The sequence below is a fragment of the Rhineura floridana genome, chromosome 14, assembly GCF_030035675.1.
Source record: "Rhineura floridana isolate rRhiFlo1 chromosome 14, rRhiFlo1.hap2, whole genome shotgun sequence".
In the NCBI taxonomy this organism is placed as follows: Eukaryota; Metazoa; Chordata; class Lepidosauria; order Squamata; family Rhineuridae; genus Rhineura; species Rhineura floridana.
The window spans coordinates 14,175,649-14,198,641 of record NC_084493.1 but is presented as its reverse complement, the minus strand read 5'-3'; the positions used below and the strand labels follow the sequence as shown (position 1 = coordinate 14,198,641).

Below are 22,993 nucleotides of genomic sequence, written 5' to 3'. Positions count from 1 at the left end.
TCAAATCACCTTTATTGCATGTAGCCATAGGCCTTTGCAAGATACAAAAGAGATTACATAAATAGACAAATGGACTCCATAGAGGATAACAAGGGTACAGCTTACAGCAGGCACGTGACTAATAAGGTCTTGATGTAACTCACCCTGAGCTTCCTAGCAGCTTGGGCAAAGTTGGCCACTGAAACTGTTACTTGCTTATAGTTGTCAGCTAAAAGATCTACTATCAGTTCCCGGGGGCATTTCCCCCAATATGAGCGAATGTAGTGGGCCAAAAATTTCCTTCTGGGGTCCTTGTACAAGGGGCAGTTTAAAAGATAATGAACAATATCCTCTATCTGGTTGCACCCAAAGACGCATCTCCGCTCCTTGACTGGGATTCCCAGGTACCTCCCGTCAAGATAGGTCGAGGGCATCATTTGGAACCTAAGTTCCGTGAACGCCCTGCGTAGATGGGCATGCATCAGCACCTCAAAATATTTTTTAAGTTTTAAGTTTATAGTTTGTTATATACCACTTTTTGGCCAAAAGGCCCCCAGAGTGGTGAACAACATATTAAAACAGATTACAAAAAAAAAATACATAAGAAATACACAGTAAAAATACAATGCAACAAGAACAATATAAAAAAAATTTGCAACAAAAATATTGTGATTTAGTGTGGTTGACCTTAAATAGGGGAAACCAGGAGGAAAAAGGGGCTACTGCAATTGTTGCCCGGTCTTGGGACGCATCATGGTCAAAGACCCAGTTCCGCAGTTCCTGTCGGTTGAGGCTTAAATACTTTCCCAAGGTAAGATTGTAAGTCTTTAATTTTTCTTGACACAGTTGGGCCCACCCCCCGATCTTATGTTGCTCATTCCAGCAAAGTTTGGGGAGAGAACTGTCATCCATGTTGAATAACCTCCGCCAGTATCTAAGATACGCTAAGTCGATTCTTGCTAGAAGAGATGGAAGGTCAAGGTCCGCTCTTAAATGGGCCGACAGAACCCCGTGGGGAAGCCCCAGAATCTGCCTCATGAACTTATTTTGGAGGGCGTCTAAGGTGTGCTTGGCCAGGCTCCCCCACAGCTCTGCCCCATAGAGAATTTGGGCTAAGATTTTGGCCACAAAGACTTTAAGCATCGGGTTAATTAATTGCCCCCCTCGGGTATAAAAAAACCTTCTGATTTGGCCTGTTGTTCTGGCACAATATATGAATTAAAATAACATGCAAAATGCATTATATGAGAAATGGCTTGCATAAATGTGTACATTAGTTAAAAAAAATCCCTTCAACAATATGTTTATTAGGAGAAGTTCACACTAAACTGCTGGATAATTTTCATGAGTTGTTTTTTTTTAAAAAAAATCTCAAATGGCTGCAGAAATGTGGAGAACTGAGTTTAAGATTGGGAAAATGAGAAACTGAGAGAAGTGAAATTGACAGATCCTTCCATCCCTAACCAAAACACACCTTGCTATTCAAACTTGGTGCATCGATGCTATACTTTCAATTGTGCTCATGCTTAACTGAAGAATCAAGCTGGACATTGAGAATAGTTTTTAAAAGCAGTTTGAGACAGGCATCACTTCCAGTGGTGTGCACCCACATTTCTTACTTCACTACTATCATCCCTGGTCAAAAAAGTTTGCTGGTTTCTTAAAACGATACCAAAACCTGTTTATCACAGATGAAAGTGGAATAAGTGCCAGGCACCAGGAGTGAACCTCTCTTTCAAACTGTCACCAATGATGGCAATAGAAAGCAACGTAACTGCTTTAAAAATTGAGATGGTTTGCTCTCCGAAAGGAATCTGGATCATTGGGGTGGGGAAGGCATCAAGCTCCCACTCACAGTAATCCTTTAGGGTAGCACTGGATATTGCCACTGCAGACATGTGTTCTCAGTGCCACAATTTCTGAGGTAATGTTAATGTGGAGTGGTGGAAACCTTGCTGGGAGGACTGGCAGGCAGAAAGAGGGGTGCTTCCTCCTGCCCCTCTGAGTTCTCCCTTGCAAATGCCCTCCCAAGTCATTTTACTTGCAACTAAGATTGCTGTTAGTATCAGAGAAAGGCGGCCGGGGGGGAGGCTGGGCTAGATGACCTCAATTGTCCTTTCCTACTCTAAAATTGGCAATCAAGTCAACTGTCTGAGGGAAGAACTAAATGGCAAGCAGGGCCAGCACCAGAGGGCAGCCAGGTTGGGCCCCAGCCAAGGGCCCCTGCGGCCCAGAGGAGCCTCTGAAGGGCCCTCCCTTAGTGTTTTCTTGAAGAAACGGATTATTATGATCCATTCCAGTCTGGTTTCAGACCTGGCCATGGGACTGAGACGGCTTTGGTTGCCTTAGTTGATGACCTCCGCAGGGAATTAGACAGGGGGAGTGCGTCCCTGTTGATTCTCCTCGATCTCTCAGCAGCCTTTGACACTATTGATCATGATATCCTTCTAGATCGCCTCTCTGGGATGGGACTACAAGGTACTGCTTTGCAGTGGCTTCGTTCCTTCCTGGAGGGTAGAACGCAGAAGGTTCAACTCGGGGACTTCTACTCGAATCCCTGGCCCCTAACATGCGAGGTTCCTCAGGGCTCAGTGTTGTCTCCAATGTTATTTAACATTTATATGAAGCCGCTGGGTGAGGTCATCCGGAGGTTTGGAGTGCGTTAACACCAATATGCAGATGACACCCAACTTTACTTCTCCTTCCCTCCAGATGCTAAGGAAGCCGTCCGGCCTCTGAACCAGTGCCTGATCTCAGTGATGGACTGGATGAATATGAACAAGCTGAAATTAAATCCGGATAAAACAGAGGTGCTCCTCGTTAGCCGTAAGATTGACCTAGAAATAGGGAATTTACCTATGTTGAATGGGGTTGCACTCCCCCTGAAGACTCAGGTTCGCAGTTTGGGAGTACTCTTGGATTCAGCTTTAAGCCTGGATGCCCAGGTTTCGGCGGTCTCCAGGAGTGCTTTTGCCCAGTTAAGACTGGTTCGCCAACTGCGCCCGTTTCTGGAAACGTCTGATCTAACGAAGGTAACACACGCCTTAGTTACTTCCCGACTGGACTATTGCAATGCGCTTTATGTAGGGCTGCCGTTGAAGACAGCCCGGAAGCTTAAACTAGTTCAGAGAGCGGCAGCCAGAATGCTAACAGGAGCTGGCTTATGGGCCCATACAACTCCACTTCTGCAACAATTGCATTGGCTGCCGATCCGCTTCCGGGCTCAATTCAAGGTACTGGTCCTAACCTTTAAAGCTCTGCATGGCCTGGGCCCTGGTTATCTATCTGATTGCATGTCCTCTTATGAACCTGCTCGGCCTTTGAGGTCTTCTACTGACCCCCGCCTTGTGATTCCATCAACATCTCAAGTTCGTCTAATGGGGACCAGAAATAGGGCCTTTTCTGTTGTTGCCCCTGATCTCTGGAACTCTTTGCCAGTGGAGGTGCGGTTGTCCACTTCCCTTGGCATATTTCGTCGCCAGGTCAAAACATTTCTATTTTGCCAAGCGTTCAGTTAATTAATATATAGGATGCCTCATAATTTTACTATGTTGATTATATGTATTTTAGTATTTTAATATAGTTATTATTTTGTCAATTTTATTTTTTATAATTGTTCTTTGTACGCCGCTCTGAGTTCTCTGAAAATAGAGCGGGTTATAAATGTTTTAAATAAATAAATAAATAAATAGCGCTCCTGTTCTGTGATCCGCTGCAGTGTTGGGTCTTGCAATGACCTGGTTGTGGATCACGGAGAGGGAGCTCCCAAGCACACCCTCAAAACAGACAGTGCGGGCTTCAATAAGCCCACCTGCATGACCCACCTACCTCTCATGTTGTGTGAATGCCATGCATAATATGTATGTTGTGTGTGCATGCCTGCCATCACCCAAGAGGGTGGGGTGGTGGGCTTCCCCAAGGGGATGTCATCCCGCCACCATCTTGGTTAATGGCAGGAATGCACACCATGCATGCACATCATTCACACAACATGAGAGGTAGGTGGGACACATGGGTGGGCTTATTAGCCCTACGCTGCCTGTTTGGGGGGGGTGTTGGGCTGCAGCACTGCGGCCTGGGGCAGGCTGGTGCCCAAGGGCCCAGCCATGCCTGGTACTGCTCCTGATGGCAAGAGCTATCTTTTTCTCCTGACCTGTAATCTGTCACCTACTCTGTTCCTGGGACAGATTTTCCTGGAAGAGATCTTCCAGGGAGAGACTACTCTTTATCAAGGGCAAGACAGCTGGAGCCGCCACTGAGAATCTGTTGTAACTTTAAAAACTTGTGCCTGAGTTTGCCTCCTCCCTCCCCTTCCTTTTTCTTTGTGTGCCATGTCTCTTTAGATTGTGAGCCTGAGGGCGGAGACCATCTTAGAACTGGTTTTTGTAAGCCATTCTGATAGCCTTTTGGACTAAAGGATAGTGTATAAATAAATAAATATTAAAATTCTATGATTCCACAAGAAACATTACCACTCACAGATTCTCCCTGCAAGCATTCCCTCCTCCAAATTAGTGTTACAAGGCAAACATGGAGATGAAAATTTCATCCCTCCCTTTTAATCTCTACTTCTGCCATTAGATCCCTGGCCTGAAAGTGCATTAAGACATTGAATTCAGTGAACACACACATACAAGTAAGGTTGAACACAACTGTTGCAGGCACATTTGCAAAGTTTCGAAAGAAACTAATGTTGAAATTTAAAATGATTGAGATCCTACTGTTTTTCCCCATCACTGAGACTCTCTCAAAAGGCTTTGACAAAATTCTTATTATATTATCGAAAGAGGAGAGAATTACCCCAGCTACGCTAATACACACATACATATTGTTGTTATCTCACAATGGCTGGGAAGGCATCCCAAATATGTAGACTACTGTAGGTTTAGATAAATAGGAAAGCTATTTACAAGAGGATATCATCCATCATTCCTTTCAATTACACTCACATTGCATGAGGGCTTCTATGAATGGATGGAAGTTGTGCCACGACACTGTTTGATGGATTCCACTCATAGGCAGTGATACACAGATTGTCCTCTGCAGTAGAAAGGTGAAAGTACACTGCTGATGTGGTTATCAGAATATGCACCCACCAAACGGGTGGCCCATCCCATCAGTTTTGACTATGCTCATGGTCCTAGGGCATGGCACATGATGCATGCACCTCGCTGAAAGCTTGATTCTGGCTAGTGCCTGAACGGGAGACTGTCTGGGAATCTTATGTAGTCACCCATGAGTTCCATAGAAGAAAGGTGAGATAGATACGTAAAAATAAGTAACTTGTTGGGGGACAGAATGAAAAGAAAGGGCCCTCTATCCAGTTCCCAAGCTCACAAAGAAAAGATTAGTGCTGACAAAACTGCCTGCACTGACCACCTGCTTGCAAACACAGACTCCACCCAGCAAGGCTAATCCCATCAACTGTTCCTGGTGCTAGATGCAAGGATTTTTACCAAACTGTAGCGTATTTTTACGGGATATGCGCTTCTGTGGATTACCATCCTTGCTAGAACTCGGCTTACGTTGACGCAGGAATGCGGTATCCAGGGAATTCCTGGCTATTTAAATATACCTATGCTTGTTTGGAGACCTGCATCCCTCCCCCACATCCACACACAAAGGAGGAGGACAATATAGATCAGGGGTGGGGAATGGTTTTGGCCCTGACGGTGTTGTGACTCAGGATGGGGGGGCACTCGAGGAGGGGGACTCTGACTTTGAGGACTGGGGCAACGAGTTGAGGGAGGAGGGCTCACAGCGCGCCCAGTCACCTGGTCTCCCTGCAGAAGCACAGTGAGAGCTCTCAGCGACTGCTCCTATGGACACACATCCCTTGTTTGCACCCGAGGGGCCAGGCGCCCAGCCGTGATCCAGCCCCCTTCATCCCATTCTCAGCAGCTTCAGAGGCATGAAGAGCAATGGCTGGGGTAAGAAGGAGGTGCCATTTACACATGAAAGAGGAACCTAACCGAAAGAGGAAAGTGAGAGTTGAGGAGGGGGGAGTTGCTGAGTCAACGTCTGTGGCTGCGAAGACAAGCTTAGTCGGTGTTAGTAAGGGGATTAGTTCCTAGAAAGTATAGTTAGGTGAATGAGTTGAAAGGCTTTTGACCTGTCTGTAACCTTAATAAAAAGAGGGGGGAAATCACAGAACCGACTGTTCCTGAATGTCTCGGCTTCCGGCAGGACAGACGGCCAGATCTTTATCTCCCCACTACCATGCAAGCCAGCTTTTACAGGTGGGTGTGGCCACCCACCTGCTGATCATCTGCTGTCATGATGACATCAGGTGACTGATAATCAGGTGGTCTCATCCACCTGTCAAAGTTAACCCGTGGAGTGGGGAGAGGGACCTAGACATCTGACGTTGGCTGACGGGCAGGGTTCAATCCTGTTGGGTGCTGCTTTGCCAGTGTGTTCCCTGCAGGAAATGCACTGGTGCAGCAGCACCTAGCAAGGTTGAACCTCTGCTCACCAGCTGATGAGCGGAGGCTTCAATCCTGCTCTCTGCAGGCATGTGCTTTGCCAGCGCATTCATGCAGGGAGCACATTGGTGAAGCAACACCTAGCAGGATTGGACCCTGCCCCACCTGTCAGCTGACAACACCCAGTGACATCCGCTGGTTGACAGGTGGGTGTCGTTTGGGGGAAATGGCCTTGTGGGTGACAATTTGCAGGCTGGAGGTTCCTGCACCCAATTTAGGTTAAAGAAAGCCCTGCGGAATCATGGCCCAACGTTATTTATTTATTAGATTTACATCCCACCCTTTCTCCCAATAGGAACATGAACCACTTGGGCTGCAGACAGGAGGTAACATCAAGGGGAGAAAGAAGAATGGCAAGGAGAGTTTCTGAACCACTGCTTATCTAAACCAAGAATAATATTCTCTTAGCCTTAACCAACACAAATATTTGACAAAGCTTGAGAGGGAAAAGAAATGTGTTGACAGCAGTACACCAGCAGTTCAGAATTCACCCTGTATACAGGCTGGCTGAATGCACAAGAGGGTCCAAAAATAATGTATGATGAATTCTTTTGAAGCTTTGCATTTTTGTTTGAAAGTCTGGACCACAGAACAAATTAATTTACAGTCAGAGAATTCTAAGCATTTTTTCCTCGACACAGCAGGTCTATTTAGTAATTGAGGTTTTCCTGTTGCATATTTAGCGTCTGGGATTTTAGAGCCCCATAACTGCAAGTTTTATTTATTTATTTTAAAAAAGCAAATCAAACTTGTGGAACAAGCAACCCACAGTTGCCATTGGCTAAATCAAATCATGTGATTTTGCAGTCGGTATATCCATTTCATAGCATGAAATGTAAAGCTGAGTGAAAATGGCCTCCCCAACCCCCTACTTTGTTTCCAGGTGGCAAAACTGGGATGCTTCTGGATCCAGCTCTAGTCTCAGTGGCTAGAAGTGCCTTTTATCAGCTGGATCTGTGAGACACCTATGACCATTCCTGGTCTGGGAGAGCTTGACCACAGTAGTTTAGGCATTGGTGACCTCACGACTAGATTACTGCAATCCACACTATGTGGCACGTCTCTTGCATTTAACCCGGAAACGGCAGTTAGTGCGGAATGCTGCAGCCAGACTGCTGATGGGAGTGAGACCCTGTCAGCATATAACATCTCTGCTCAGAGATCTGCACTGCTTGCTGATTTGTTACTGGGCCAAGTTCAAGGTGTTACAGCTGGTGTATAAAGCCCTTAACAGGTTGGGATCAATTTACTTGCCTTACCCCATATGTGCTCACTTGAGCACTTTGATCTGTGGAACAGGCACTGTCACAAGTGCCACATAATACTTGCTCTGCACTAGTAAGAAATTGTTCTTTCAGTGTTGGCAGCCCCTGCTCTTCAGAACTCCCTGCCTATGGATATCAGGCAGGACCCTTCGCTGATTCTTTTCAGTGCCTGCTTAAAACCTTTTTTGTAGGCAAGCCTATCCAGATGTATGGATGTTGATGTGCTTTAATGTTTTTAGTCTGATGCTGTTTCAATTGTTTTTTAAATGTTTTTAATAACAACTTGTTTTTAACCGTTTTACTGATAATTTTAATGCTTTTTTTTGGTAAACTGCTTAAAGGGTCTTTTTTTTAAATAATCAAACAGTATATAAATTTTGTTAAACAAATAAATAAAGAATATTCATTTGTTCTTTCCTTGGGGAAAGGAGAAATTCTACAACAGTTTCTTGGCGGTGGGGTTCCCCAGCTTCCCCCCCTCTTTTCCAGAGAGGGAAGGAGCAAAAAAGTAAAATATTATTTTGATTTATGGATTTATTACATTGATTGTTGTGTAAACCCCTTTGTGACTATTTATGGTAAAAATTGGTCTATAAATGCTGGAAATAAATAAATGTGCAAATATTTTCTCATAACAAAAAGATCTGAGAAATTTCAGCTTAGTTCTAGATATGTGTGTGTGTGAGAGAGAGAGAGAGAGACCACATTCACACCATACATTTATTTCACTATTATTCCACTTTCAAAAAAATAATAGCTTTCCCCAAAGAATCCTGGGAAGGGTTGTGAAAGGTGCTGCAAGTTGTTAGAAGAGTCCTATTCCCCTCACATGGCTACAATTGCCAGAGTGGCTTAACAGTGAATCTCTTTCTTCCCAGTTCTGGGATCTGTAGCTTCGCAAGAGGAATAGGAGTCTCCTAACAACTCTCAGCACCCTTAACAAACTACAGTTCCCAGGATTCTTTGGAGGGAGCCATCAGAGCTTGGAAAAGTTACTTTTTTAAACTACAACTCCCATCAGCCCCAGCCAGCATGGCCACTGGATCGGGCTGATGGGAGTTATAGTTCAAAAAAGTAACTTTTCCAAGCTCTGGAGCCATGAGTGTTTAAAGTGGTATCATAGTGGAATAAATGTATGATGTGAATGTGGCCAGGGAGGGAAGGTTCTTACAGATGACCATTCTACACACATTTTACCACGCATCAGCAACTGATGTGTGGTAAAATTATCTTTTTGGAGGATGAAGCTATCCCAGAAGTATTTTAGTCTTCTGCATGAAATGTATGTGTACCCATTGAGCATCTGAATAGGCCCAATGAAGTAAGTCCAGCCCAGCCCTTCCTCCTCACAAAGCTATCAGCTTCAAAGCTTGGCCTGTTTCCTCAAAGTTATGATTAAGGGGAAAAATGCAGTAAAGCTCTCTATTTCTTTAAGATTAGTAAAAGAACAAGGATGTGGAATCTTTTTTTGGAAGGCTTATTGAAAATCCCCCTGTAAATAAAGGAGGCTCTCGGGAGAAACATTTACAATAATGATGGGTATCAACTATCATCACATTCCACCAGTAAAAACCAGAAAGGTTAAACCTCCACTTTTTCTTGGCTTAGCTTTCCAAACAATCTTTTTTTAAACAAAATAAAATAAAATAACAGAAACAAAACCATTTTCCTAATATTAAAAAAATCCAAAAACCTTTGAACACCCATTATGTAGAATTCAATTCTCTTCTCCCCACACACACTTGACCACAGGGGTAGAAGTATTTATCTTCAATATGTTGTCTTGGTACATCTCTATTTGTGGGTTTTTGAAACACAGCTGTGTTTATATTTCACTTATTCATTATGAACTGAAACTACGGCATGAAGGCACGATGGACAGTTAAACTAAAATAAAAAGTAGTGAACCAGGGACTGAGATGTTCATTTTGTGGCTTTTGTTAAAAGGATATATAAAGAAAGTCATTTTTAAAAAGTGGTTGCAATTTACCAGGGGAAACTGCAAACCTGCGTTTAAGCCAGAAGTAGGCTAGAAGTGGACTTTGACATGCATGTAAATTGCAAAAAGCAAAGATAAATACACTCTAAAAGAGAAGGAGCATTCAATAAATTATCATAAGGACTCATGACCAGGCATAATTCCTAGGGATGTAAGAAGGTAGCAATTTCCATTCTAACCCACATTCATCACCATCAGCACCGTTTCCATTCTGCTGCTGTTTGGTTTCTGCCATACACTACATTATTCATTTCGCTGTTCACTTTTTAACATGTTACATAACTTAAGTAACTATTTATGTAACTTACATTCATTTCAATGTAAAGGAAACATCAAAACAATGCAAAAATATCATTTGCAGACAACAATGATGTGAATACTAATCATATTTGCTTGACTGATTTCCATTCCGCAGCACAAACAAGCAAACTGCAGCAATTTCTACTTCTTTTTCCTTTTTTGTTGGAATTCTCAGTCATTCCTAATAATTCTGAGAGCTTTTGGGAGTTAGGCAATGGTGGCCATCAGCTGCTAAGAAGAATTCTGCCACCAATAGCACAGGTACCAGAAGATAAACTGCCACAGCTGCCAATGATAAGCCCCACTGAATCCTTTCAAAACATTTTGCTTCCCCAGTAAATCATAAAAAAACCCTCTGATTTTCACCACCCACATGTGAGATAGTGAATAGGGTTGGGGAGGGCAATTTTATCTCAGCTTGGACAATTCCTTTCTGTATTGAGGAAGCCTCTTGCAGTCTTTACTGAGATCTGCAAATGAATTCCAACTCTGGTCTGCTTTTCAAAAGGAGGCAGCCTGATGCAGTGTAAATGTGCAGGATCTATGACTGCTCAGAAGGCAGTTTCGGGTTTGAGTCAGAGGCTGATCTCTCCCCGTTTACACAACCTTGCCAAGATCAGTTGGACGAAGGAAGAAACACAAAAGCACCATTTAGCCACATCCATCCTATAACTCTTGGTTACACCGTTTCAAAATGGACAGAAAGAATGCTGACCTCATTTAAAACGTGCAAAGAAAGAATACTGATCTCATTTGATTTTTTTCTGGCAGTTCCACATTTTATTTTATTTTTAATGCAGAACACAATTCAGTACAAATGCAGCATGTTATAAGGGTGTGTGCCTAAGAATCTCCTACAGCCAGTTTTTTCAAGTCACTGATTTGTTGCAGGCGGAAATGTCCAATGTGCATGCTTGTGAGGGCTTCTCCATTTATTGGGATAGAGAGGGACAATTCCAGGTATGCAAAAAATAAAATAAAATAAAAAGGTTGTTGCGAATGGGAGATGCACCCAGAGCAGACCCCTGAACTGTACGGAGTGGAGACACCTCTTCGCTCAGCAGCTTTGTTTATTGCATTTCTTCTTTTTTCAGACCATTATTGTCTCGCAAAGTGGCTCACATCAATATGACAAAAGTGAGAGAGACCCGGCCACCAGGCTTACAAAGTAAAGAAGTGGAGCCAGTCGCCAGCACTTTGAACTGAGTGTGCCTGGAAACAAAGCGGTAGGAAGTGCAGCTGTTTAAAAGTGGGTGCAATATGCTCCCACAAACAAGCCCTCACTAACACCCTAGTCATCTCATTCTGGACTAGTGGAACTTTCCAAAGACTCTTCAAAGGCAGCCGTATGTAGAAAACCAATCTGGATGTAAGTAAGGGCACTTCCAGACAACCTGTTTGTTGAGCATTTCTGATTCGTTTGCAGAGAGATGAGTCCATGTTGACTATATAATGAGCATTCATTCTGATTTGTTTGTGGGGAGGTTGGATGACATCATGTCAAAACGAAAGTTATCCCACACTTTCCAGTGCATTTTCACATCACTTTCCTTATTGCAAAAAGTCTGAACTTTTGGGGAAGTGGATTTGTTGCTGAGCAAGATCTCCCACTTGCACAACCTTAATGAATCCCACCCCAAAGTAGGAACAGTCTGGAAGCACCCTAAGTCATGTGTTCCCATGGCTATGTTCAACCTCCCCATGAATACACAAAAGCACCTCTTCTCTGGCGCCCTCACCCAGGGGATATTGTTGTTGTTATGTGCCTTCAAGTCGATTATGACTTATGGCGACCCTATGAACTAGTGACCTCCAATAAAAAAGGTAAAGGTGTCCCCGCACTTGTAGTGCGAGTCGTTTCCAACTCTTAGGGTGACATCTTGCGACGTATACTAGGCAGGGATGGGGTGGGATTGCCAGTTCCTTCCCCGGCCTTTCTTTACCCCCCAGCATACGCTGGGTACTCATTTTACCGACAACGGATGGATGGAAGGCTGGGTGGACCTCGACCCCTTTTACTGGAGATTCGACTTCCTCCTTCTGTTGGAATCAAACTCCGGCCGTGAGCAGAGCTTTCGGCTGCGTTACCACCGCTTACCACTCTGCGCCACTCTGCACCTCCAATAGCAAGGGGATAATAGGTCTGAACATTGTCGTCTTCATACAATTCTATTTGAGATGCCCTCAGTCTATCTACAGAAGAATGAAAGACAGAAAGAACAGTTGGATCCCCGGGGATTTCCATACGATCACAGGGACTGGATACTATTGCCCTTCTCCTTGGCAGCATTCCCGCCCCTTGCAAAAAAATCTTGGATGCCATTCCGAGAGCCGTTCTGGAATTCAACTCACCCAAGCCAAGTGCCTTCTGGAGGACAGGAATTTGTATAGCTGGGTAACCTTGATAGCACTTCCGAAATGTATAATTTAAATACTTTTTTTGGCTCCAGCTACTTTTGCGTCACTCAAGGAGAACTGCTTGGAAGAACCTGAGAACTGACTTACAAAGGCAGACCCAGCCCAAGAAAATTCAAATGCCAGATGACTTGGCCGGGGATATCAGTCTTTATGAACAGTCAGGAAAGTGCATCAGCAGATTCTTCTCTTAGAGAGAAAGAGAGAGGAATTGCAAACTTACGTTGGCTCTTCAGAGACTGCTCTGGTCTCCTCCATTTCATGTGCTTGCTTGAACCAAGGGAGCCTTGCTTCAACAGGGTGTTTCTCTGGAAGAGGAAAATGTACAAGCATGGGATGAGGCTATTTATTTATCCCACTTGTCAGGAACTCCTGGGTTCCAACCTGGAGCCTCACTGTATTGAATTACCTGGGACTGTGTGCTCAGGTGTCAGAACCCTCTTCTGGAGTGGAAAAGAGTAACAGCATGGGCACAATAGCGCCCCCTTTGATTGGAAGGCAGTATGAAGTCTCTAGACTGCCCAGGCCTGGCATATATATAAAGAATTTATCACTATTGTTCTCATATCACTGAAAAGCAAGTGTGGTGAACCTTTGGCCCTCCATATGTTGCTGAACTGCAACTCCCATAAGCCCTGGTCATTGGCTATGCTTGCTAGGGCTGATGGGACCTGTAGTTCAGCAACATCTGGAGGCAAAGTACAACACTGAAAGGAGGGAGCCGGATAATTTCTCATTAAAATGAGATGAATAATGGCTGCATATTTTGTCTCATATCTCAGTTTCTATAAGTGCTAGAAACTTACTCTTTTTCAAAAGATAGGGCCTTTTCGGTGGCTGCCCCTAGGTTCTGGAACTCCCTCCCTAGGGAGGCAAGAATGGCTTCCTCTGTGCAGTCCTTCCACTGACAGCTAAATACTTTTTTCTTCTGGCAGGCCTTTGGAACTGAAGGCTTTAAGGGTAGTGACTGAAGAGGATGCTGTATGTTATTGTTTTACTTGTATGCTCCTAAACTGGGTTGCAGTATTTAAGTGTATATCTAATTGGTTTTAACATCTTAATAGTTTGATCCTGTTTTAATGCTGATTTTATATGTTTATATGTTTTATATGTTTATAGGTTCTTAATGATATGTACTTATTTTTATCTGGAAGCCGCCTTGAGTTCCAGTTTGGAAAAAGGGAGGAGTGTAAATAAAGATAATAATAATTCAGAAAGAAAGCTGGGGATCTGGGGATTAGGATTCATCCAAAAAAGGGATTGCTGCCTTTGCCCCACCCTGTGAACAGGCATGCACAAATCTGTTTTCAGGTATGACCTTGCCCTGACACCTTTTCTACACCACACTGTAGATTTGGTAATTTGCATATGCAATATCCAAGTGTGAATCAATACTGAGTTGTGAATCAGTGTATGACTGCAGGAATTTCTAAGGTGTTTTCTGAATTGAAAAGAAATGCTTTGACTGCTCTGACTACACAAGTCCTAGAAAGTAGCCACAGAATCATTTCAAATATTGACCCAGTTCTGACCTGACATTAAACCAAACCATGGCTTTGAGCAAATGTGAAGGTTCCCAGAGCAAAGATCATGACTATGCTCCTTGCCTGGTCCCGCTGCTGCTGTGCTATCCAGAAGCCAATGGTTTGGTTTACTGTTACATCTGAACTGGGACTCATGGTTTCTCTCACTCCCGACAAACTACAACTTGTAACTAGGGATGGGGAAGAAATTTGATTCAGTTCACATTTAAAGCCGAATTTTCCAAATTTGCACTTTCTAAAACAGTATGAGAACCGAAACAGCCATCCTTTGAAATTTGCCCGTATCGAAATGTTGCAATGCAATTCTCCAATCAAGCAACGTTTACAAAAATGCATATGTTAGGGGAAAGTGTTCACAAAATGAATATATTGGTGAAAATAACATACAAAAATGCATTATATTGGAGAAATTGCTTGCAAAAATGTGTACATTAGTCAAAACCGCATACAAAAATGGATTTATTGGCAGAAATTTACACTAAAATGCTGAAGAGTTTTCATGAGGATTTCTTAAAAACAATCAAATTGCTGCAGAAATTTAGAGAACCAATTTAAGATTAGAAAAATGAGAAACCGGGAGAACCAAAACTGACAGATCCTTCCATCCCTATAACCAACATTTATTTTTGCTTTACTGCTTGTGGTTTATCTGGGGGAGATAAACCATAAGCCTGGGTTGGGGCATAATGTTAAGTCAAACCATGGTTTAGCAACAGGACCAAAGGAGAAGTGCTGCAGCTACAATCTTTGTGTTGGGAACCTGCACATTTGCTTGTTCACGCTAAGCCACTGTTTGGCTTAGTGTTGCATGTGAACTGGACTATTGTTGAAAAGTCCATCAGTTGCCAAGCAAAAGATTGCAATTATTTCTTCCTCTTTAGTTCAGCTATGTATTTTTAATTTGTTCACCTGCTGTTTTAAATTACATCATCAGTGAAAAAAATGACAAGCGCACAACCTGTTTAGTGCTGATTATTATAGCATCTTCACTTTGCCAACCCTGGAGTTTGTCCTGTTAAATTCCAGATTCTGGAAAAGGCTGCTAGGGACATTTTCCTTTGGTTAAAAATACTTTCTACACGCTCACATGCACATACTTTTGCATACTCAGAGCCAAATCAAGATAATCTTTTATGACTCTTACTTTGATCATAGAGAGACAACCTAGGCCCTAAGGTTTCAAATTAAAGCACAAGGTAAGTAGATTTACAGAAAGAATTGTGATTTTGCAAGGTTATCTCCAAATCAGAGAAAGTATGTACCAGGGAAAAAAACCTGAGGAAAATGCAGTGTGCAGACTCTGAAATCTTTAACGCTATTGGCAATGAGAGCTTTGACTTCAGTAAATTGAAATGAGATCTCCTTTATCCTTGGCTGAGATGCTGGGGTGTTCATGAACACTCCAGTGCTCAGAAATAAATAACAAGGGCTAGGGACAGATAGGGCTCTGTGTTGTTGGTGCAAAGTGCTCTGCATCTCCTCCTTGCATCTTCCCTGGCAATGTCTAGTGAACAAATATATATTTATTATAATTTATTTATTAAATTTATATCCCACCCTGCCTCCCAGTAGGAACCCAAGGCAGCATGTGTGACATGATGCCATTGGCCCAATTCAGGATACTCATGTGAGTGTTTAAAGCCCTAAATGACTTAGGCCCCAAATATCTGAGAGACCATCTCCATCCCTACAGACCCTCTCAGGTGTTAAGATCAGCAGAGGGGGCCTTCTTGATAATTCCACCACCCTCAGAAGTTCAGGGGATGGTGGCCTGGGAGAAGGCATTCTAAGCTGTGGAATTCCCTCCTTACAAAGCTGTGTCTGGCACCTCTGCTGTATATTTTCGGTGGATGCTAAAGACGCACCTCTTTACCCTGGCCTTTGGCACTTGAGATGTATGTTACTAGGACCCATGCTATTCTTGTGAATGTAATGTGTTTTAACTGTTTTTAATGCCGTATTATAAATTTCTTGAACCTGTCCTGGGACCTACTTGTGAAGGGCAGGCAATAATAATAACAACAACAACAGCAACAACAATAATAAATGTTTAGCAGTTCCCTGCCTCCAGAAGTGGTACACAATTAATTTCTTCATTTTGGTCAAAGACCAGCACATATAAAATACAAAGCAATGTAGTATAGAGGCAGCAGGAATTGCTAAGCATGATGATGATGACGATTTATTAAACTGATTAGCCAATTTAATAAATTAGTCACTTTCTGCACAAAAGTGTACCAACAGCAACTTACAATCAATACAAAGGTTAAAACCAATATAAAAAATTAAAACAATAATAATAAATATATCCATGCGTTTTCTTTGGCTAGATGTCACTGGAAGATAACAGAGAGGAAATGCAGACTGGTGACAGCCGTAAACCCCTTGGCTTGTCCAGTCTAGTTTGTGAATGTGGCCAACTCACACATTCATGTGCAATGAGCAGGGAGTGAGGAGTGTGATTACATTTATTCAATTTATGACTCACTTCACACACACAAAAGTCCCCAACATACGATAAACATCCATTTAAATGAAACAAATATACTAAAAGTAGATCCATGTGTGTGAGAGAGTGAGTGAGTGAGAGAGAGAGAGAGAGAGAGAGAGAGGAATGAATGAATGTTAAGCAGGGACTATAGACAAAGATATGTATCCAAGAACTGATATAGGTTTTCACTTGTCCACTTTTGGTTGAATCCAAAGTCCCTTTCCTCTGATGAAAGGAGTCCTTCCATCACAGGCATTGGGAACCTTTGACCCTCCAGATGTTGCTGAACTACAACTCCCATCAGCCCCAGCAAGCATGGCAAACTGTTAGGGATGATGGGAGTTGTAGTTCAGAAACATCTGGAACGCCAAAGGTTTCCCACACCTGTTCTATCAGAAGAAGTCTCCTTCCATTGGATTTAACCGGAGCTTGGAAAAGTTACTTTTTTAAATTACAACTCCCATCAGCCCCAGCCAGCATGGCCACTGGATTGGGCTGATGGGAGTTGTAATTTAAAAAAGTAACTTTTCCAAGCTCTGGATTTAACCACATATCTTTACGTAGGCACATCATAGTTACCTTTGGGCTTGTAACAGGGGACTGGCACAATACACTCTTCTTTGATGTGTAGCTTGAGCTGAGGATTGCAGCCGCCTGTGTGCTGCCCGCGATGATCGATACACAGCACTACCCGATAACGTAACCCTCGAGCGCATGTCACAGTGCACTACACAACAAGGCAAAAACAAACACACCAGCAAACACCTAGGGCTATCAAGCAATTCAAGAATGTTCAGTCGATAAATCATCTGCCTTTAGCTGATTAATTAATTAAATGGAAGTACATAGGGTTCTATCCAACTCAGTCCTACTCAGAGTAGACCCACTGAAATTAATGAACTTAGTCATGTCTATTCGCTTCAATGGGTCTACTCTGAGTAGTACTAGCACTGAACACCCCCCCATAGTTTATATTTTATTATTTATTTTCAAATCTATATCCTGCCTTGAAGTCTAAAACTGCATCCTCACGGCGGCTTGCAAAATCATTAAAACATTTAGCTAGCTTAGGTTTATTAATTTCAATGGGTCTACTCTGGGTAGGACTTAGTTGAATACAACCCTATGGGAAGATTGCCCATTATTTTTCTGAATCCAAATAATACTGCGACACATTCGGCAAGTTGCATGAATATTTGTTTCTCATTGATAATTTTATCATTAAACACACATTCCCAACAGGCATGCCCCTGTATATCCTACAACTGATGACACCACTTATTTGTTCTTGCAGTGTTTCTGTATATCTGAAAACAGAAGCTTTTAAAAAAAAATGGAGGCCATTCCACCAGACTACCTCTATGGGAGACATCAGAAGCAGGAGGCTCATCCCATCAGCTTTGGCAGAAAACCAGCACCATCAGGCACCTCCTAAACCTGAACTGTTTCTCTGCCAGCTGGTTATTATAAGAACTACTCTAAGAATTGGTGCCTGGGTTTGCTTTTTTCCTCTCCCCTCCCTGCCCCTTTTTCCTTGTGTGTGGTGTTTTCTTTAATATTGTAAGCCTGTATTAATTGATTATATGTAAGCCACTCTGGGAGCCTTTTTTGGCTGAAGACTGGGGTACAAATAAAATAAATAAATACAAATACATAAATTCTTTGCCAGCTTACCTGTGACCACTCCAAAGCTACCCATTTTGGGCAATCGTACAGATTGCAAGCTTGCATGATCTTGGGTTTGGGAGCATACATGCACTTCCACTCCTCTACTTGTATTATCTCTCCATGCATGGTCTCCTCCAAACACACAAAACTCCTCCTCTGAATTCCACCTCCACATGAAACTGAACATGCAGTCCAGGGGTTGTGCTCCCAGCTGGGGGGAAATGACAACATGCATGAGGTCCACATTCTATCTGGTTTCTAGATGCAAGCCATTATGAAAACAGCAGATCCCTTTTTTCTTGGCCGATGATGCTTAACATTTTCAGTAATTCCAATAGCAAAAATGCAGTTTTATTTAAAGATTATGTACTGATTCCTGAATTCTCAAAATCCTTACTGAAAGTAGGATGCTTCCCAGACTTCTTTCTGCATGGAGGATCAATTCCTTCCTCTCAAAACACAGACCCCAGAGCCCTCCAGTTTTGTGACAACTCTGCTAATGACTGCAAACTGGATTCATCTGCTTGGCATATCATAATCAGTGAACCTACTTGAAAGGTTGTCACACAGAGGAGGGCCAGGATCTCTTCTCGATCGTCCCAGAGTGCAGGACATGGAATAATGGGCTCAAGCTGCAGGAAGCCAGATTTCAACTGAACATCAGGAAAAACTTCCTAACTGTTAGAGCCATACGACAATGGAACCAATTACCTAGAGAGGTAGTGGGCTCTCCGACACTGGAGGCATTCAAGAGGCATCTGGACAGCCATCTGTCAGGAATGCTTTGATTTGGATTCCTGCATTGAGCAGGGGGTTGGACTTGATGGCCTTAAAGGCCCCTTCCAACTCTACTATTCTATGATTCTATGATTATTTCCTGTGGTCCAGAAGCTGAGAGATCATCCACAGAGAGGTCTAGGATCTGGGTCATAGCAGGCAAGCATTCTCCTGTCTACGCTTATTACTTTCTTATCTATACAGCTAAAGAGATTTGTCAAAGAACCAGCAATTAAGAAAACCTGGGTGAGTCAAAACTTTTCTTCTCTTTTACTCACGGAACTAAGGGGGAAGAAAATAAAAATAGCCTATCTTTTTTTTATTGCAAAAAGCTGACATGGAAAATAGCATTATAAAGATTACAACGGATGAGGGGTTTCTGACTGGAAGAGAAAAGAAAAATCTTTTTGATTTATAAGACTTTTGTGTAATATATGTCTGGGACTATTTTTTCTGATCTACTTTTTTTTTTGACGAATCTGCTCATTCTTTCTGCTACTAGTTATTTGGACGCTGTGAACTAAAGCTGTTTTTGCACTTCTGGGCATATAAGAGATAAGGGCTGTCTAGAGTGTGACGCCAGTTGGTTTGAAAGATTAACTCCTTTGTAACTGGATAAAGAAATAAACTGCTCTTTGCTTGGGACATTGAAAATTGAAGGAGTTTTGTTCCTTTGGCTTTAAGAATGACAATTAAGAAGATCATGGATGTACAAGAAGGGACTTTATCTTTAGACATGTTTCAGAAAATAATGAATGGGATTAAGTCAATAAAACAAGAACTGAGAAATAATAGTCAAGCGTTGAGAATTGAATTTGACGAAATGAGACAGGAGCTGAAAGAAATTCAGGATTCTATGAGAAAGGAGAATAAAGATAGATCTGGAAAACCAAAAAAGGATGAAAGAGAAATTAAAGGCAAGGTTCAAACTATGGAGATTGGATTAAATATAGACATGGAAAAAGATTTGGATTTCCTGGCTGTGATGGATCCTGGAGATAAATATTACGGTTTGGAACTCAGCGCTGTCCCTGAAGGAATTGAAGAGATTGGAGATAAAGATATTATCGGTTCAAAAAAATTCCTGGACTGGAAGGATTTGATGGAAGTTGAAATGGAGAAAGTTAACAGAATTAATCCCTGTTTTGTGTCAATGGAAAAATCTTCAAGAGATGTGCTAGTGTATCATGTAAAAAAGAGGAACAGAGATGCGGCTTTGCAACAATACTTCAGTGATACGTTCGGAATTGATGGCAAGAAAATATCTGTGATAAAGGATATTCCTATCAGACTCTTATTATATGACTATGACAGCAAGATTATTGGGTGCGTAAAGATGGAAGATGGAAGATGGAACCAATACGGATAATGGAAGAAGAGCGATTTGAAATTACTGGACTTAGTAGACTTGATGAGTTGGATTAATTGACATGTTTATCTAGAAAAAAAAATTGATGGACATATATCTCAAGGATTGGAAACTTCTCTTTGACTTTTTGTGGAAGAATAAAATGATATGATGTTAATGAGATTTGAAACCAATTAAGATAACCGCTGGAGGAAGGTGATTTTATAATCTATTAAGAGACAGGCTTGTTATATATTATAGATTTATAGCTGAACTACGACAAATCGGAAGTCAATATTTTTATTTTTATTTTATTTTTTTATTGTATTAGTTATTGATTTGTGTTTTTTCTTTTTGTATTGTTTTGGTTTTGAAAATTTGAATAAAAATTAATTGAAAAAAAAAAGGATCTGGGTCATAGCAATCCGTAAGCAGGTATACAGTTTACTTCTTCCTTCTCTGAACGGTCTGGTCAGAGATTGTTTATGCAGATCAGGAACACAATCAGTGGTGGCTGGTGCCTATTGGAACTGGTGGGGCGGAAAGCACGGGGGCCAATGGTAGGGGAAGTCAGAGCCAAATGGCTGGTGGAGCCAACTAATTCTAGTTTTGTCGACACCCCCCTTCCTGCTGGGTTCTACAAGGGCAACACTGACAGTAAGGAGAAGGAAGAAGCTGGCAGCCAGTTCCACCTCTGGACTGGCTGAAAGTAAGAAGGCAGCCTGATGGGGACTGGCTGAAGGCAATCTGAAGTTGGCAAGGCAGTGCTCCAGTTGGCCTGCTGAACCAGCCTCCATTGAACCCAATATTGCAGTGAGGATCAATATGATGCTAAAGTGGACGGACCAGCTGATTCCCAGTCTATATCGCTTTTGCATGTGTTCATTCATAAGTCCATTCCATCACATTTCTGCATTCATCTACATTTTTTTTTAAAAAAATCTGCATGAAAATTTGTATTGAAGTGCATATATTTGAACATATTCTTAAAAATACACACTTATAAATATAGTTTCTCTCAAAATACACATTCCTAATTGCATTTTGGTATATTTTTTTGAGCCAAAAATGTCATCACAAAATTTGGAGAAGTGCCAGTTTTGAAAAATAACTACTTTCCAGCCCACACTTTGGTCTGGATCAGGTCAGTTCATACTGGAACTAGCGGAGTGAATTCTTCAAGCATCCCTTTATGGTGCAGTGGGTTGTGTGTATGACTCAGGTCGTGCAGAACTAGGTCCAACTCCCCTGCCCCATCAGCTAATAATCTCACTGTGTGGCCCGGGCTAGCCACACACTTTCCCAGGCTAAGGGCTGTTGTCAAGATAAAATGAGATAACTCTAGGTATCTCTCTGATGTGCTTGAAGGAATGGCAAGATGCAAAAGTAGGTAATTAACAGGATAGATACACAGTGGCTTCCTGATATGCAAGAGATACTTGCACCTAGATATGTGAAGGCCTGGGAAAAAAACAGAAAAATTTGGGGAATTGTTTTTTCAAACCTCCCCCCCCATTTTTCCAGTCCCCCCCCCGAAAAATAAAATTAAAAAAATGGGGAAATCCCCTTGTGTTTTTTAAAAAAAGTTTTGGGCTTTCACATCTCTACTTGCATTGCTATGAATACATCACAAAATATGTTTTTCAGCCAGCATCGAGATTCATCTGTATCTCAGAAAAAAATGCTAGTGTGGCACAGTTCCCTTTGAATCAACATTACGTTTTCTGCTAGCAACTCAAGGCAAGAAACTAGCATTTAATGTTCTTTGCTAAAACATGTTTAAATATAACAATTAGTAATGGCTCAGAAAAATAAATGCAAGCCAACTGCACCTACAACATAGGTTGAAATCAGCACGACTATCCCACTTAAAGCCCATGGTCAGCAGAAGTGATGATATTGTAAAGAAGTCAAACACAGAGCAGATGGAGCAGAAACCTATAAATCCAAAAGGTTAATTTATATAACTACTCCCCAAGAGGAGGAGGAGGCGAGTCAAGAATGCTGAAATAATTCATATTAACTCCCCGCTCAGAGCAAATTAATCACTTTATACACAAACCAAACGTGAAACATCTTGTACGCCCAGTGCTGACATTTAAACCAAACTTACATGATCAAAATCAGGCAACATGAAGCAGATAGCTAATGATTTCACCATTGCCCCTGACAAATGACTCCTCTGCTGCGATCCTTTCATGCCGCTTGTCCCAAAGGAATGATCAGTGTAATATATAACACTCTAAAGGATGACTAGTTTTAAAACAGCTTTTCCCAAAGGCTGGATGCCTAGATGTTGCTGGACTATAACTCCCATCAGCCCCAGCCAGCATGGCTAACGGTCAGGAACGATGGGAATTGTAGTCCAACAACATCTGGGGTCCCAAAGGCTGGGAAAGGCTGTTCTAAAGCTAATCTGTTGCAGTGTGGCAAGAACTAGCACAGCAGAGTAGCAAAGTGGTAGATATCCCTACTTGTGCTCCGTATCTCTGGCTTCTTGCCATTAATGAGGTCAGGGCAAGTCACACCATAATGGCATTAGACACAGCCTAAGGTGTAGTTCACATTACAGCGGGGAGCACTCAGCAACGAGCTACCATTTTCAGCAGTAACCCTGTTGGGTTTTTGTTTTTTATTTCCACCACAGAGCTGTGCTGCAAAGCTCCCTGTTGAGCACCCTTGCAGCGTTTCGCTTGTGCGTAAAGTGTGAAATTGCCTTTTT

The 22,993-nt window shown here is 42.3% G+C and overlaps 1 protein-coding gene across 6 annotated transcripts in view; it reads right to left on the bottom strand.

Annotated features, from left to right (window-relative positions):
* Positions 1 to 22,993, bottom strand: part of ADAMTSL3 (ADAMTS like 3) — a 300,162-nt gene that overhangs the window by 67,498 nt on the left and 209,671 nt on the right. For all 6 annotated transcript variants that reach the window (XM_061594994.1, XM_061594995.1, XM_061594997.1 and 3 more), the window contains 3 exons: positions 18,153 to 18,357; positions 17,058 to 17,205; positions 12,667 to 12,751 (listed from right to left, as the gene is read on the bottom strand). In XM_061594994.1, the coding sequence (XP_061450978.1) occupies positions 12,667 to 12,751; positions 17,058 to 17,205; positions 18,153 to 18,357 (438 nt within the window). The remainder of the gene's footprint in view (positions 1 to 12,666; positions 12,752 to 17,057; positions 17,206 to 18,152; positions 18,358 to 22,993) is intronic.